General features: G+C 42.9%; 1 protein-coding gene across 2 annotated transcripts in view; it reads left to right on the forward strand.

Annotated features, from left to right (window-relative positions):
* Positions 1–17,812, forward strand: part of OSBPL5 (oxysterol binding protein like 5) — a 63,881-nt gene that overhangs the window by 33,032 nt on the left and 13,037 nt on the right. For both annotated transcript variants that reach the window (XM_009635447.2, XM_035890984.1), the window contains 8 exons: positions 2,259–2,430; positions 7,400–7,619; positions 11,445–11,554; positions 12,954–13,035; positions 13,643–13,741; positions 14,686–14,782; positions 15,738–15,836; positions 17,090–17,187. In XM_009635447.2, the coding sequence (XP_009633742.1) occupies positions 2,259–2,430; positions 7,400–7,619; positions 11,445–11,554; positions 12,954–13,035; positions 13,643–13,741; positions 14,686–14,782; positions 15,738–15,836; positions 17,090–17,187 (977 nt within the window). The remainder of the gene's footprint in view (positions 1–2,258; positions 2,431–7,399; positions 7,620–11,444; positions 11,555–12,953; positions 13,036–13,642; positions 13,742–14,685; positions 14,783–15,737; positions 15,837–17,089; positions 17,188–17,812) is intronic.

The following is a 17,812-nucleotide window of genomic DNA, read 5'->3' on the forward strand; positions in this document are numbered from 1 at the left end:
ACAAGGCTAGCCTGGCCTGCTCTGCCCACAGCCCTAGGGAGGGGGCTGCAGGGGCACAGGCAGGGAGATAGCCTTTGGGGTCACCCTTGCTGCCCTTGTTAGAAAGCATAAACGTAGCCAGTGCATTGCCGTAACCATCCTAAAATAATGTCTGTACGTGAGTGCTGAGGAGCGGGCCTCCATTACTGCTCCAAAGTGCTCATGCTGCTGCAAACCAAGCTACCTATCAAGCACCTGATTTTACAAGCCCATTGAATATAAAAATATCTTGGCATATGCAGCATTTCCAAATGTCAAATCATGCAGTCCTCACTCTGCAGAACTGGAAAAGAAAAGCGAAAGGTAAAGAGAGAGGAAAGTCAAAGGGGGGGAGCGTAAGCAGGAGTGTGCTCCTTTGTATGGAACAGCCTGAAACAGGTTTTCATCTTGGTGGCTTTGGGGGAGAGGGGGTATGTAGGAGGAAGTGGATTTGTGCTCAGCACAGCCATTAACTCTAGTGGGTTATCCATGCAAATCCTCCACATGGCGAGAAGAAAATAAATCTCTGTGTGTAAAGCCTTAATATTTGTTAAATACGAAGTAGTGTGAAATCAATTCAAACAGCCTTCAACCTTCCTAATCTTTTGTTAACCATTATGTGTGATTTTGTTATTAAATCATAAGCTGATGCTGAAGAAATTTATGGGTTGGAATTAGAATAAAAGACTGGGCTCTGCGGTGTTTGCGGCTCAGTGTTCAAGTGCAGTTCTTCAAAGTTATAGGATTTTTTTTCTCTCTTTTACCAGTTGCAGCTTTATATCAAAGCAAGCACTGAAAGCCACTCAAATTCATAAACATTTCTTTATACATGATCTGGATTTTTTTTTAAACTCTTGTTGATCACCTTGCAGAGCCAAATTTTGGTTGTATTGAAATTGGTGGGAGTTCTGCCCGGGAGAACAGCAGGATCCCAGTGAGATTTATGCATGTGCTTGATGCTAAGCATGTGATAGAATTGAACGTAATGGAAACATTTCCCAAATGGGACCTAGGAATGAATGTGGTCCAGGGAAAACCTGTTTGTAGCACTTGCCATTGCTAGAGCAAAATCCTTTTGTTTTCTTCACTGCTTCTCAAGCACACTTCTAATTATTGCAAAATACATTCTGAGGAGTTTAATGAAGAGCTCTGTTTCACATGCTTGAAATTAGAGAATAACTCCCTTGGTACTTCAGTTCTTGAATGTTCAGCCAATTTGCAGGTGTCCTGGCCTCATTACTGACTGCACTACAGAAGCAGGCTATTTTCAGGTGCTTCCAAGAAAACAGCAGCTCCAGCATCGTGGTGGTCGGGCTTTAACACTAGCACACAGCTTTGTAGATTTGTATGGATCATTGCAAAAGGAGCCAAGGGTCAGTTTGGATTTCTGTGCTTTTCACTTGCTGCCTGCCTGTAGGATCTATGCAGGCCTTAAGAAAATCCAGTGAGGCTGTGCACAGGAACTGCAGTTTGTCTTGTCTCTGTGCCTTGCTTATAGTTTCTGGTATTTGCAAAGTAGACCCTGCAGGTGAAGATTGTTTGTGACAAGATAAGAAAAACTGATGCTCCACTCAGATTATCTGATGGATTGGGCAGGGAGAAGGAACAGAGAAAAGAGAAAAAAATACAGAGAAAGAGGAAAAATAAACAGCCTGACAAGCAACTCCCTCTAGCCTTAATCACTCCGGCAAGTATTGATCACCCTGGCTCTTGTTCGGAGGGATTGTTATTGCAGCACCACACCCTGCGTGGGAGCCTCGAGCCGGCTGGTAGTTCAGTAGTCCCATACCAAGCAGGGGCCTCTCCTGTGCAGCGCGGTGCCTTGGGTAGCATGTGTGGTGGGGATGCCAAATGCTGAACATGTTTTCAGGGTGTATTACTTGCAGACATGAGCTGCTAGGCGGTTTGAAAGCACCGAACTTGTACACATTTCCTGCATCTCAGAAAGGGGGACGGGGATGTGAACAGGTTGGGGGAGATCAGAGGAAGAGACGCTATTAGGGAAGGGGGAGTTGGGGTGAGCTTCCCACTGTATTACCCATGTGGATGTATCACTCATGCAGCCACTAAAACACACCATTTCTGGCAAGATAACCTAGGGATTATATAAATGAAAAATAGATTATCATACACGGTGACTTCCTGAATTATAACGAGCTTTACTCCCAGGCTTTGAGAAACAATGCATGAATTGTCTTATTTACTCTCCTGTGCTTAAATAATTCCTTTTGTTTTCACAGGCCGATGCTGGCTGGATGCTTTGGAACTTGCCCTGCGCTGCTCCAGCCTCTTCCGGCTCAGTGCCTCCAAGCAGGGAAAGGATGGAGAAATGAACGGCTCGAGTGATTCTGCGCATGTGGGGCTCAACCACCTCTTGCACACAAGCACTATCTCAGACCAGGAGTTCTTCCAGTAAGATGGGGCTATTGCTTCTTAATGCACAGAGAGGTGTTGCATGGTTCACACTTGGTCATTGTTTTAACTTTAGCACAATCTAGCCAGAGTCCACTAAGGAAACCTGTTTAAAAACCAGCCTGTATGTTCTTCTGCTGCACCCACCACTAATATACAGGTTTGGCACATATGGGGTTCATTGTCACGTAATGCTTGAGCACACAGACTGGGGGAACCTCAGCTGTGTTTGTGTGTGCATGACAATTTTATTCTGTCCCCTACTTGGGCCAAAATGCTGTCTGGAGATGCTGGCATGAAAAATGGCTTGCCTGAGTAAAGGTTGCAGAATCTAGCTACTAGAGTAGACCTGTAGTTACACTATCACTAACAATGTCTGGCTGTTGGCTAGCACATACGGCTCTGAGTCTGATCTATTTTTTAATAATCTATTTTTTAATAATTTTCTCTTTTCTAGTAATACCGTGTCATAGTCAGCAGAGTGCACACACTGCCTCCTTAGTTTTATAATTGCTTTCTCTCTCTACGGAGGTTTTGAGTGGTTTCCAATTTCTTCCTTGGTGCATCAGATAAATTTTTGCATAAGGGAGAAAAGTCCCCACAGCCTCCTTTCTATTCACATTCCTAGTATTGCTGCAGCATTTTGGAACAACTCACATCAAAGCTCTGTAAGCATAGAAAACCTCAGGCCTTTATCTATGAGCACATAGCTAAACAGGCAACTTTGGAAACCCTTCTGGAATAGACACTTGGCCCTTGGAGCGGGAACTGGGAGACGTAGTGTCTATTTCTAATTCTGCTGACACAAGTTTGACTCTTAGGGCTCACAGGGTGTCGAAGTATCTCTGGTCCCATGGGACCAAAGGGATGGCAGCATTTTGGTCTGCCCTTTGCTGTGAAAGGCTCTGGTATTCCCAGCATGTGTTCTCCAGTCCTGCTGTTTGGGTTTTTAGCTAGAGTTTGAAGAAGCAGCTTTACTGAAGAGCAATGGGAAAAGAGAAGGAAATCTGATGTGTTACCAAGAACATATGCCCTAGTACTTGTGCAAATACTTCTATTGTTCTTAGGCTTCTTCCGTAATACTTCACTTTCTAATTTCTTTCTGCCTAAGAGAGAGTGGACTCATTTTTCAGCTGATGGATGTGTGTACAGAAGGCCAATATTAAAATGGAGCCTGTGGCACTGAGAACATTCAGGCAGACCCATGGCTACTGTAAGGAACTGTAGAAAATAGTTAAAACTATATTAAAGTATTTCTTCAAAATATGATGCGTAAATGACGATTAAATGATGCCTCTGCTTCACCTCTTAGTTGTTCAACACTGAAAGCCCTCTTGAATTGTGGGGCTCAGCAGTGGCAGATTTTTCATCAGGACAGAGTGCCCACAATTGGAAGCAGATTTTTCTGACAGGATCAGATTTTAGCTGAGTTTGGTTCAAGCTGCGTGTTCACCGTCTGGTCGTCTGGACCATACGCTCTCCTTCCTCAGTCCAGCCATTGGTTTTAATGTGTACCCAGACTTTCCCCAGTGCTTAAAGCCCAGGGGAGTCTGATGGTTGCAGGACAGGAGGACGACTTGCTGTCATCCCTTGGAGGAATAAAGAACATTTAAACAAGGGAGAATGCAAAACCAAAACTGTGCAAGTGCTGAGCAAAGGGGTTTTGGTTTGCCAGTGACAGTGGCTTCCTCATAGGGATTCAGTCATTCTAATTAAATGTCTTCCCTACAGGGAATCTTACCAATTAAATTGGCACGCTGTTGTTAGGGGGCCAGTTAATTACATTTAACTCTATCTTCAAATTAGCCAAACTACTCTGTCAAGCAAAGGAAAAGAAAAGGGAGATGATGTATATTATAGGGAGAACAAAACCCAAGGGAGCTGGCAAAGGCAAATCTTCCATTGAGCCAAAGTTGCATTTGTCTGCTGGCTGCCTTGCGCCTTTCCTGCTGGGAAAGAAGTCAAGATTATACAGTGATTTTAAAATCTGTGTCTTCAATAGTGTATAAAAATGAGAGGGAGAGAACTGTGCAAGTGAATCAAAGGCTGAAGTACTGTATAAATCTGTGATTTTTAGACAAGAGGCCTTTAGGGCACCAGACACTCTTCTTTTTAATATGAAGTTGTATTTCTTGTGGCTTCCATGTCTTATCTCCAGCAACCCCAGGAATCTGGCTGGTTTAATTGTTTCACAAGAGCCAAAGGGGGTTTTTTTGCTTTGTGTAAAAGAGTATCAAACCCAAAGAAGTTCCCGGTCACTGACTGAAGTTTCCAGGAATGGCCCTAGAGAATAAAGCACTGGTATAAGACAGCTCCAATATGCTGAAACAGTAAATTAGCTGTGAAAAATGCCAAGTTATTCATGTTCATGGTGGAAATCCAGCACTGACTTTGAGCATAGTCATTCCTTCCCCACTTTTAAAGCCTGGTCCAAATCCCACTGGAAGCCCCTGTGAAGTCTTCACATTGATTTTGGTTCAAGCTCATGGTGTGGCTTTTGTTTTTAGCATGATGATTCTCTTTGGAGGAATAGAAGAGCCTGGCTTCACTTCAGTGTCTCAAATTTGTTCCTCAGAACGAGGAGCATCTGTTTTCCCTTTGGTTCCCCAGAGCAGCTCCTTGGCTCTGGATGTGTAAAGTCTTGCCTTGATTGCGGCTCATGGGTAATCAGTGCACAGTTGAGTAGGATTTCATGTGAATTTAATTCCCTCTTGGACTAAATCTAAAATCCTTAAAAAAAAAAAAAGGGGTGGGGGATGGGGGAGCAGAGGAAACTAAGAAAACAGTCATTTGCTTCACTGAAACTTCAAATATTTCCCAAATGTGAGGCAGGTAACACTGAAGAACACTTGCTCTTCTTACAAATGTGAAATAGAAACAAGTGCTGCTTCTCAGCCACGAACCATAAGCCTTATAACGAACTGTTCTTTCAAGCATTTTTGCCTCATGGAGAAAACTTTTACTAGGTAAGGAAGCATAGCAACCACAGACAAGCACTCACATATTTAGCTGAACATTGAAAAATTAAGAAATAAATTAGGTATATAAATGGTCAGCTACTAATAACTTTCTGGACCTACTATCCAGGAAGTATCTCTATCTAGACAGAGAGATCCCCTCCTCACCTTTTTTCTCCCTTCTTATCTTAAACTCATGCATGTGGTATACCTTGTGCTTAGAGTGCATTTGGTTATCAGTCATTACACTTGCTGCTTGCTAGCAAAAAAAAAAGTAGTAACATCCTGGCACGATGAAGACACATAGTGTCTAATAGCAAATCACTAGTGCTGAAGTCTAGTGGTCACTGACTCTCTGATTTATGATCTTGGTTTTATTTTACAGTAAATCTGTAAACTAAAGAACCTTGTAGTTTTTATGTATACACACACAGACATATATGCACACATACATACCTACACAAATGGAGTTACAAGGTTTTCTAAAGGCACAGAAAGCTGTAGACGACACTTTCAAAAGAGCTCTAGAAACTGAGCTTCTCCAGAAACTGAGCTGCGACTGTCACAATGTGGCTTGCTTGGCGTGTTAAAAATCACGAGCTTATTTCAGTGCATAGTTGGAAGTTGAGGTCTTCTGAAAAGCTGATGCCAGTTCTGTGTTCTGACTTTTCTGTTGGTTTTTTTTTAATCTGGCTCTACCTAGCAATGCCTAATTATCTTTTTAAAGAACAAAAAAAAGGAGAGGGAGAAAAAGGGGTGGGAACTTTCAGCATTAATCTGTAATGAAAACTGGAACATGCCCAGAATGGCCTGAGAAAAGGCCCATCGTGGAGAGACTTCAGGCTTGACAGAACATTCCCACATACTGAGGAGAGAAATCTTGTTTTGAGAGGGAGGTGGACTACAGGAAATAACCAAACTCATCAAGGTCCAGGGCCTGTTTAGATCCTCTGAAACTCCTTGTGTAGCTGGAAATCTTTGCCTATTGCTCTGTCCGAGAGCAATTTTGCGTAGGACTTGGGTAAGAAATTTTCAGAGGAAGGTCAGGCTGAGGTCAGCACCTGAGAGCTAGACTAGGCCAAGAAAGAGGTGATGTGTGTGCCAAGACATGCATGAGCAGGGAAAACTGAAGCCCATGCTAAATATCGCTTGAAGAAATGGGCATTTAGTGAATACTTTTCATCATCTGACCTCTGGCCCATCTAATCATGTTTGCCATCTGTCATATGAGCTGCATCTGCTTGTCCGAATGGAGATGCTATAGGCTACTTGAGAGAGAATTTTGGCTTTCTCCACATTCTCTAAAGCCTGGATCACTGAGCATGAAGCCTGCTACACCTTCCACACTTTCCCTTGGATGCTGTTATAATCTGGGTATTCTTCTTAGATGTAATTGTCCAGTTCATGCTTTCAACTCATTTCTTTCACACAGCATTATCTGGGGGAAGCACATTCCCCAGGTTAGTTTGGGGGTGTGGGTGTGTGAGAAAATACTTGCTTCTGTCGATTTTTAAATTTGCCTTTTCTAGCATAGGGCTGACTTAGGACCGCCATCTGTTGAAATAAAGTAGCAATAGTACTGAGAAGTGAATGTATCCCATAATGTCATATTTTTCCCATATGCTATAATCCACTGATTTGCTTCTGTAAAGGGAAAAACCTCTCCTGATTGACACTTCAGTTCTCTAATCAGCAGTGTACAGTCGTTAGTGTGTGCTCTGTATCCCTCCAGTATGTTGGCTCCCACCCGGAGCCAGCGGCAATTCTGCATAAGGGTGGGTAAGTGGAGCTTATGTGGCACATTTTGCAAAGTGCAGTTCAGAATTTTGATGGAAAATATCTCACTGTTTCCATGATAAAACCCCTGCTATTCAGGAAACCAGTTTCTTATACTCTTCTGGGGTGCACACCCTATTTTGAGTCCTGGGGGGTACTTTTACCTTATCTGAAAGGCCTTAAGTAATCTGACTTTGTAAATGAAATTGAAATAAGTAATGAACTGTGTGTTGCAGTTTGAATGAATCAGCCCTGGAGAACCACCACCATTTGGAAAATGATGCTTTTTCGGACAAGTCCGAGAGAGACAACATAGAAGAGTCGGAGAACGAAATGCATGAGAACAGCCGGAAGACAAATGAGAGTGAGAGCGATCAGTCAGAAATCCATGGAGAGGTCTCTCCGGGAAGTAAAGGGACGACTTATATTGAACAGATCTATGAGGAATTTGGGGAGGTAAAAGAAAAAAAAAAAAAAATTTTAATCGCTGCCTGTTTCTGTTAAAATGTCTGTTCTTAGTATTTGTCATTCAGCCTTTTAGATGCATGGCAGTTAAGAACCAGCTTTGTGAGTTCCAGTGTTTTACAGATGAAGCAATGCACAGCTTTCTGCTAAATTATGTTGAATTATCATGTGCTCTAATAATCATGCATTATGAACAGCAGCTCCGCTACTGTGCTTTGGCGTGTTTCCAGCATCAGCGATTGCTTTAACCAGTTATTGCATTAAAGAGCCACATAGCATTGGCACAGTGCTTTGTGGAGCCAGCAGGAGGGGGAATTATTATTCTGGGCATGTGTCCTGGCCAATTAGGATGCTCAGTTCTTGCGTGATACAAAATATGATACTTTCCTTTTTTCATTATGCATGGAACATCCTTTTTGTGTGTCCTAATGGAGCATTTGGGCCACTTGATTCCTAAATGACAGTTTCTTGTAGGAAAGCCATTTCTCTTGTTATTTAACAGCAGGAGGATGCGTTTCTGTTCCATATGAGAGCCTTTGTTAGCTGGATGTCACTGTGACACCTCTGAGGAAGGCAGCAGTAGAGAGCTGGGGGAGCCAAGTCTGTTGGGTGAGAATCAGCCTGGGCAGGCAGTGGAGGAGCTCTGCCCCAGCACTGGGAGGGCTCTGAGCACTCCCTTGCCTATTGCTTTGAAGCAGGAAGCTGAAGTCTTGTTGGTGCTTCAAAGAAAATCACTTTGCTAGAAAGCTATTTCTTTCTTAGAATCATAGAATCATTTAGGTTGGAAGAGACCTTTAAGATCAAGTCCAACCATTAACCTAACTCTGCCATCCCACCACTAAACCGTGCCCCTAAGCACCACATCTACCCATCTTTTAAATACCTCCAGGGATGGGGACTCGACCACTTCCCTGGGCAGCCCATTCCAATGCTTGACAACCCTTTCTGTGAAGAAACTTTTCCTAATGTCTAGCCTAAACCTGCCCTGGTGCAACTTGAGGCCATTTCCTCTTGTCCTATCGCCCATTACCTGGGAGAAGAGACCAACACCCACCTCACTACAGCCTCCTTTCAGGGAGTTGTAGAGAGCGATAAGTTCTCCCCTCAGCCTCCTTTTCTCCAGGCTAAACTCCAGTCCCCTCAGCTGCTGCTCACAGGACTTGTTGTCTAGACCCTTCACCAGCCTCTTATGCCCTCTTTCAATGTTTTCCTGAAAGTGTACTACTAATATTGAGGAAACAAATATAGTTAAATATATCCTAATTACACTCCATGTTTCACTGAGTGATAATTTACAACATTGAGAATGGGTAGGTGTCCCACATGCAGATTATATTATTTCTCCATAGACTCCTTATAGCAGGACAACCTACATGAGGGACCACAAAAGAATGTCTCTGCTATGCCACCTTGCAGAGGCACAGGAGGAGTTTGGTTTTGCCGCCTCCTTTCCACAGCCCAACCACCCCCAAGAGCAGCAGTTTGTGGTCTGGAGCCACCAATCCAGGTAGCATATGTTTCCTGTTGTTACGGGTGTCAGGTGTGAGGCGCAAGCCACTGCTGTAGAAATTGTGCTTGCAAACAGAGTTGTTGCCTACAGGGACAAAAAAATCCCCAAACAACTCTTCTTTAGTGCATGTCTTCCCTCAAATCCCACCCCAGACACACAGCAAATGGTAACTGGGTCCAAACGGGGGATTTTGAATACAGATGAGCAACTAAGCAGCAGCAAAATGAAGGCAAACTGAAAATAAAATAAATAAAATTAAAACTAAAATAAATTAAATTAAAACGGAAATAAAAATGAAATAAAAATGAAAAATAAAAAATGAAAATTAAAAAAAAAAAAATTTAAAAATGCAGTACAGACCAAATGGAAGGGACCAAATTTCTGCTGTAAAGTGACGCGTTGTGTAGAGTAAAATAAGGCTGACCACAGTGTGGCTGCACAGCCAGAGGTGACATCCAGTGGGCTTTCAAAATGAATTGCTCTGTAGCCTTGGCCACTAGGTGTTTTATTAGATTCCTGTCACCTGGGACACACAGGTAGGACTGATGGTTGAGTCTTATCCCTGGTGACAGGAACATAAGGAAAAATAGGTTGTATGCAGTGATGTAGTTTGTTATCAGCAACGGGTGGACATGTATCAAGATAAAACATGTGCCAACTAATAACATTAGCTGTCATCTTAAACTGAAAGTGCTGCCCCCCAGTCTGTGTGTGCAGCTCAGATTTGGCAGGACAGAGGTCACAGGTGCAAACTGTCACTGTTAAATTTCAGCTTGGCTTTGAAAGCTCATCTGAAAGGTGCGCACGTATGTATGTGCATCTGTATGCGTTTGGAAGGCGCGTGCTTGTGCACCTGATGTTCCAGCTTTGCCTGGTTTGTAGTAGGAATGTGAAGGCAGGGACAGGTGTCAGAAGGGCTTGGAGATTGCAATAGTTGGTCTAGAATATAAAAAACCTCCTCAGCAGGTAGATTGATAACGAAAAAAACCTTTTTTTTCCCCCAAGCTTTTAGTTTTAACAAGTTATAAAAAGGGTTATTGAGGGTGATGTATTTTAGGGGAAAGCAGACCAGAAATTACCTGAAGTTGTTTTCATCCTCCTGCCACCTTCTTCTCCTTCCCTTTTCATCCAGTGATTCATTCTACGTAACACTTTGTACAGCAGTTTCAGCGTGGCATTAATTTATATTGCCAATACAGGTACACTTGAGAACCTGGGTAAATAATGAAAGTTCTGTCAGAGCCATGTGTATTGTAATCCCTAGGTGACGCTGTGGTATTATGTTCTTTCATGTTTTCCGTTTGTTCTTGGGAGGTTACGGCTATGTATTGCATCAGACTGTGACAAGAATGGTATAATAGAAAAGCAATGAAATGAAAAGAGCTTCATTGTTCCTCAATCCAAAATTACCCTCTGCCTGCAAGCTGGCTTCAGTGTGTTTCTGCATGACTAGTAAAAGGGCCGATAGGGAGCCAAAAAGGTGGTGCTGGGAATGCTCAGGTGGTACAAATGAGTGTTTAGTGACTTACACCATCTGCAAATCCTGTTGGGATGTGCTATGTGTCCTCTCCCAAACCAAAGCCCATTCCAGAAGTGGACCTGTGCCCTTTTTCTCATAGAAATCTCTTGCCTAAAAACAAGTAGAAAGCCCAAGTATTATCTTTCATTGTTAAATCATGATGCCTAGGCTGTGTTAAAATGACATTCATGTTTGAAAATTTAGTCTCATTTTCTTTCTCCAGTTGCTTGAAAGGCCCATTCCCCCATGTTTAACCTCATGTAGCCCCACTGAATGCAGAGGAACTCCACAGTTATAGCTGAAACCTGAATTTTTCTACATTAATAATAGCAAATCTTACAGTGTCTCATTTGCTGAGGATGGGACTGAGAGGAGCTTCTTGTATGCTTCCCACCAGGCCGCAGAGATGCTGTAACAGCCTTGGGCAAGTCCACACTCCTGAGGGACTGCAGTGCAGAGTCCCCTTGGTTAATGTGGGTCCAAGTTGGTCCATCGCAGTCCTGGGGTACATGGAGGCAGTGGCTCCAGAAGGAGCACAGCAGAGGTGTGTTCTCTGCCTCGTGCCACCTCCTGCAGAGGCCCAGGGCTTTCTGTACCACTTGCTTTAGTGCTTTGCGGATTCACTTCTCCTGAGACAGAACTGATGTCTCTTTGCCATGGTGTATCTGAGCATTTGCCCTTGTGCCGGGGCCAGGTATGCCTGGGTGAGCTTGGACCCTCCAGGTAAATGCACCCGCAATAAATGGTTTTCCCATTTCTGCCCTGAACTTCCCTTTTTCCATCGTAGACAGGTGAATCGTCTCAAACAGAAACCGTCTCTGAGGAGAACAAGAGCCTGCCACGCTCGTTCCTTAACAAACTCTCTGATTACTACTACCACGCTGACCTGCTTTCCCAGTAAGCAGCACGCAGAGCGTGCCTGGCATGGGCACTTTTCTTCTATTTGTGAAATCGTGTGATGGTGTTAGCTTGGTGCTGGCTGAGGTGCGTTTTATGCTTGAAAGGCTCCCAGATAACACCCAGGTTGCTGGCTTCAACATAAATCAAGCCAGGCACCAGCTGCAGTGACCTTTTAAAGATGGACTGCTGCCAGTGAGGGGCAAGGAAGCAAGGAAAACAGTTGAACTCATGACAAAACTAACTTTGCACATGCACGTGTTTGCCAGCATTGGCTGGAACTGATGGGGCTCATGCCTTTGAGCATCTTGCAACAGAGCTGTGCCACCTTCTGGTGTACTCATGCACAGAGGGGAATAGGACACAGAGCAAACAGAATTGTCAGGAACTTCTGCCCCCAAAAGCAATATAATTATGTTGGTTGATAAACAAATAAGAAACATCTTTTAACACCATTGATGAGAGAGACCTGCTGAGAGCAGCAGAGTAGAAAATAGAAAATGTTATGCTTGCAGATAGGACCAGCCATCTCAAAGAGATATGCCTGCTGTATTTTCAAACCAGTGTGTGCAATATTCAAATAGCAGTTACTCATGTTTATTCCACTGCCTCTGGGTAATTTTAGAATCGTGGTATTTTCAAGCCTTGTTTGTGGTATTTGTAACCTCTGAGGTTAAGGAAATTGTTTTCCTCAGTGCTGAGATCTAAGAAAACTTCAAGAGATTTGGAGGTTTTGTTAAATAAACCTCTTTTTGGTACGGATGATCCTTCTAAATGGATTTTGCAAGAACTTACCCAGGTTGATTTTCAAATCTGACTAAATAGTTGCAAATACCAGGAACTCTGTGTTTACTTCCCACTTCATCTTTGAGCAGGGAGGCGTTGGACGAGATGACCTTGAGAAGTCCCTTCCAACCTAAATTATTGTATGAAATCTCAAAGTACTGAAAGAGACCATGTAGCGCATCAGCTTTAAAGATCGTTTAAGGAAGAGGGAAACAAAGAAAAAGAGAGAAAAAATAGAATTGTCTTTGATTTTGGTGGCAAAGTATATTTGGTTTTATGACTCACACTGTACTATTAGCTGTAACTAAATGCTAGTTGAATATCCAATCAAACCTCATGCGCTCCAGGAATTTTATTAGGCTTTTTGCAAAGTGCAGGGCAAGGGGTGCCACTTTTTAAGAGTTTCTCTATGTGTTGTATGATTGTTGTATGATGTACGTTACTAAAAAAGGTGTCTGCCAGCAAAAATAATTTTTTTTTCCACTGGCAGCAGCAAGGAAGTTACTTCCCTTTAGCATTGGGGAAATACTATTGAAATTAATGTTGTTATACTGGTAGGAAATAAACGTGATGTATGAACTGTATAAAGAGCATTTGATGTTCTGTCCTGCAGGGCTGTCCTTGAAGATGATCCATACAGTCGAATGAAGCAAGTTTTGAGGTGGTACCTGTCCGGCTTCTATAAGAAGCCAAAGGTAACAGAATGCATGAAGTTGGGCTTGTAATGGGCATTGAAATCCTCTGCTATGGTCGCGTGTTTATTGCCTTTCCTTTGACAATTTACCTCTTCGATTGTTTAGAAGGCTTTGACCATTACTTTTAAAACAGAATGTTTCACAGTAGACTGATCAACCTCAGTACCTTTCAACCGCAGTAGGGCTGATCAACCTCAGAACCTTTGCACTGGGCAGTTAGAAGGCATCAACAAGTAACATGTCCTCGGACGCAAGATCTTTCCCTTTGCTGAAAGCAGGTCTCCTTTCTCTCTTCAGGCCTGTCAGTACCATAGTGCCATATTTCCACATCAGCATGCACCTGCTGCATAGAGTAGCAGAAATAATAAAGTTTGGTCATCTTGTAAAGCTTTGATCAGGCAGTATCAAAGATTAAGTTGGTGAGAATAGCAGATGAATCCATGGCTCATTAAAAGATTAGATTAGGAGGATATAGGTAACCTGTTCTTCAGTTTTGATTCTTGTGATTGGCTTATCGGGGAGAAAATTATTATGTTTTGTGGCATTCTCTGTAGAGTTGGATCGCAAATCTTCATTTTTAGCAGGTTTTGATTACTTTGTTTTTTAGGGAATAAAAAAGCCATACAACCCTATTCTGGGAGAGACGTTTCGCTGCTGTTGGTTTCACCCTCAGACGAACAGTCACACATTTTACATAGCGGAACAGGTAAGTTGCTTTATTTGGATGCTCAGGTGTTGCAAACAGCAGCCTGCTTTCACCTTCGTGCATAGGAACACACTCCTCATCTCACCCTAGGAGAGGAACATGGAGTTTTGTGTGAACATCCGGAGTGGGACGTGGGGTAAACTAGCTGCTGATCTTTTGGCTTATGAGAGCTTTGGTGGGCACTCAAGACTATAAAAGCAGTTCTCCAATGTATATAACATTAGCCTCTTCAAACCTTTTCCATGGGATTCTGCTCTACTGTTTTCTTATTGTTAATAAAATACAGTTCGTGTTGCGTCTGTGAAAAGGGGCATAAAACACATAACCAAATCCTACCTTCCTTTATTTCTGAACTTTGTGATGATTTTAATAGGAGTAAATTGAGGGCTTATCTCTCTGTCTTTGGGGAATGAAGGGCAGAGCTCACAAGTAACCTGGCCTGACAAAATTTAGTTTGAGATTTACAGTGTTAATAAAGGGATCTGAGGACCGTGTGGACTTTGGTACGGGGACTCCCTGTTTCACATATGTTTTGTTCCTGTTTAATCAGAGAGTTTTTATTTTGTTTTATTTTATTTCAGCCACTGCATCTATTTTAAGGAGGTTATTCAGACGCTGCCAAAAAGTTCTGCACTGTCATTCATTGTGTTGAAAATCTGACCGTGTACCTGCTGGCCTAAAGTGATCTCAGATGCATAAGGGGTGGGGGAGAAAGTTTACATGTATAATGATCTCATATATAATGGTCTCACAGATAATGTTCCCTCCTTCAATATTGAGGTTAATGGTATGGATGGGGCTTAGAGGACTCCACTCAGTCCTGCGGCCTCCGTCTTGCACTTTCCCTGGAGCATGTGTAACACCGTGTGAGGCTGTGTGTGCACCCACCGTGCTGCTTAGCCAGTAAAGACTGCTGTGAATGACCTGTGCCTGTTTTCTTCCAGGTCTCCCATCATCCGCCAGTGTCAGCTTTTCATGTCAGCAATAGGAAGGACGGATTCTGCATTACCGGCAGCATTCTAGCGAGGTCCAAGTTTTATGGTAAGGCATTAAAGCCTTGACATCTTTCAGGTAACATCACGGCATTGGTTTTGGTTTGTTTTTCAGTCATTCCTGAGTGTGTTGAGAGTTAAGAACAAAGAAAGGCTTAAGAGTTCCACCACCAGGACACCCTCATTCCTTGTATTGGCTTTCCTGCGTTTTCCCCATTTCCACCATTTCAGTGGGAGATCACACTGATGTTTAAAAAAAAAAATCCGATAGAAAAATTAAGAGCTCTAAAAACCTGCTTTTCAGAAAGCAAAGGTTCATGAGAATTTATAGGTAATTGGTTGTCAGACTACTTTGCATGTGCTCATGGATGAGTTGTTTTATAGCTATGTGTGACCATCCAGCTGACTTTTGCAAAAGTCTCTGTAAATGTGATGTTTATCTAACTCCCAGATTTCTGAGAGTTGAACCCTACAGTTTCAAAAGGTCCTCGAATCTTTTAACCATAGTGGAGACAGCACAACTGCAGGCTCTGAAACAGCATTGCCATTTGGAATAGTTTTTCTGTTTAGGCAAACACCTCTCAAGTACTATCCTCTGGTAAATGTATTTGCTGAAACACTTGTAAATGGTCACTGCTGTCCTTCTGGCAATTTTGTTACTTGCAATCATGCACAATCAGAAAAGTTGTGAGAACAGCAAGACCTGAAAAACTTCTAAGCATTGGAACTGATTTCTGCATCCCACTAACAACTTCTTTCATCTACCGCCCTTTCTGCAACAGGGGCTAAGTGCCAGAGCAAATATGAGCCACGCAGCAGGGAGTTTATCAGAACTGCCTGCCTCCGACAGTAAATGATTTGCAGGGTCCTGATCTATTAGCATTTCCTATCTCTTCTTTCATTAGTGACCTACATTTAAATGGACATGTTTTTTAAAGTAGGATGAGAGACCACGTATAACATGCATTTTTTAATATATATGTATTTGTTCTTTTAAATTCTAGGTAACTCACTTTCTGCACTGTTGGATGGGAAAGCAAAGCTTATGTTTCTAAACAGGGGGGAAGATTATATAATTACCATGCCATACGCCCACTGTAAAGGTAAGTTATGACTGTTCAGATAGGAAGCAAAGAGAAAGAATAATGTAATGGTACTGTACTGACTAACTTTGTACTGGCTCTCTTCTTCCCTCCCGAATACCTGGACCTGCAGGGACGGGTAATTCCAGGGAGCAGTTGCTCCCCACATGAGTCATAGCACTCAGCGGAAGACTGGTAATCCTCACGGAAATCTTTTTTATTTGTCTGTGCGGAGCTGAGAGCAGAATTAGACCCACCTAAGTTAGTTTTAACATGATGTAGCAACAAAAAAAAATACCGCGTATATGTACTGCAGATAAAGTAAAGATGGAAAGAATAAGAGTACATTTCTGAGCTTCTGAGGATAAAAAGTTTTTCTAATTGTAACACTGAAATTGTTTAATATATGTTCTGGCTTTTTGAGAATAAAGGAAATTCCTGACTTCTCTTCTGGTTTCTTTGTTACTATAATCATGATACTGCACAGCGTATGAGCTGCCTCAGTGGGGCTGATACCTGTTACTCTGTGGCTGAATGTGCACTGAGGCCAGGGGATGGCTGCTGATTCACTGTTGTTGTTACTTTGCTTTTCTCCTTAGGACGCTAAGCATCGGGGGCATTTCAAACACAGTGATAAAATCACTCCTGCAGCAGTTTGATCCAATTTTGGTTTTCTGGATATTTTTGGGGGGGGCATGTTGACCTCTAAGTTAATATTTATGGAAGGTCTAGCTACCTGGAAACAGTAACTTCTGTAAATCACACCCTCTGTGAACTATTCCTCTGCATAAATATTTTTCTTGTAAATTTTTCTTTTTCTGCAAGTGACCGTTTCAAAAAATAGTAAGCATGTGTAAAAAGGAGTCCCCTACGTGGCTGGTAGTCTCCCAGATTCTGCTGAATCCCATTACAGCTCGTCTCTGCCCCATCTGCCCTGTGGGAAGCAACTGGGTCTGTTTAAGCACTATTATAAATGAAGTTGCTGGGCATAACCTCCCTTGTTTTTCCTTTCCCACTTTCAGCATGCCACAGATGCGCTGTCAGCACCTGTGAGTCGAGCTATTTCCTAGCTGGTGCAATAAATAGGGGATATAAACTTAGGGGAGGATCCTTCATGCTTATGGAGAGCCATTTCCTAGAAACTTTGGTTTCTGTCTTTTCAAAACTTTAAGCCAAGTAGCGAATTTCACAGCATGTCAGCAAGAGCCAGTTTGAGTTGAGAAAGCAGATCACTTCCACTGGGACCTCTTTTGAGTCTCTTTTTTCTCTTTCAGGACTTTTATATGGTACCATGACAATGGAGCTTGGAGGGAAAGTTACCATCGACTGTGAGAAAACTAACCACAGGGCTGAGCTGGAATTCAAGCTAAAGGTAAGAGATGTTGTGGCCCCCATTTTGAATGGGTCTCAGGCTTGCCCCTGCTCTCCAGGCAAGGTTTGACCATACACACCAGCTCATTAACGTACCAGCAATGTATGCATGCACCATGGGGTGGCCTGCCTGGAGAGGATGCATCATCCTGCAGTCAGTTTTGTCTAGCCCAACTCAATTCGAACCCAGGAAGCCTGAGTTCTGCACATGACTTGTTCACTGCCAGCCAGCTGGCTGCTGGCCAAACTCTGTTCTGAATGTTTGGCAATGACAGTGCGGCTTCTGCTTAGGAAGGTACAATTATTTTTGCTTGCAAAATACAGCGAGGTCTACAAACTACTGTGAGGCAAGTTAGGATGCGAATCTTCAACGTAGCTCTCCAGTAGCCATCTCATACATACTCTTACCTTGCAGGTATTACAATGAACTGTACCTTGTGTTTCTCAAGGCTACAGGACCTTGCCTTGACAGTAGGGTAAGAGTCCATTTTCAGGCAGATAATTTTGAGTGGCTGTCACACTGACAAGCCGCACTGTCATTGCCTTGTACTGACTTGTTCATGTAGCTATTCCCTCCCCTAGAAAGGCTGGTGATGCAAATGTATGGTATGCAGATAACATGGAGA

The sequence above is a fragment of the Egretta garzetta genome, unplaced genomic scaffold (assembly GCF_000687185.1).
Source record: "Egretta garzetta isolate BGI_Z169 unplaced genomic scaffold, ASM68718v1 scaffold133, whole genome shotgun sequence".
NCBI lineage: Eukaryota > Metazoa > Chordata > Aves > Pelecaniformes > Ardeidae > Egretta > Egretta garzetta.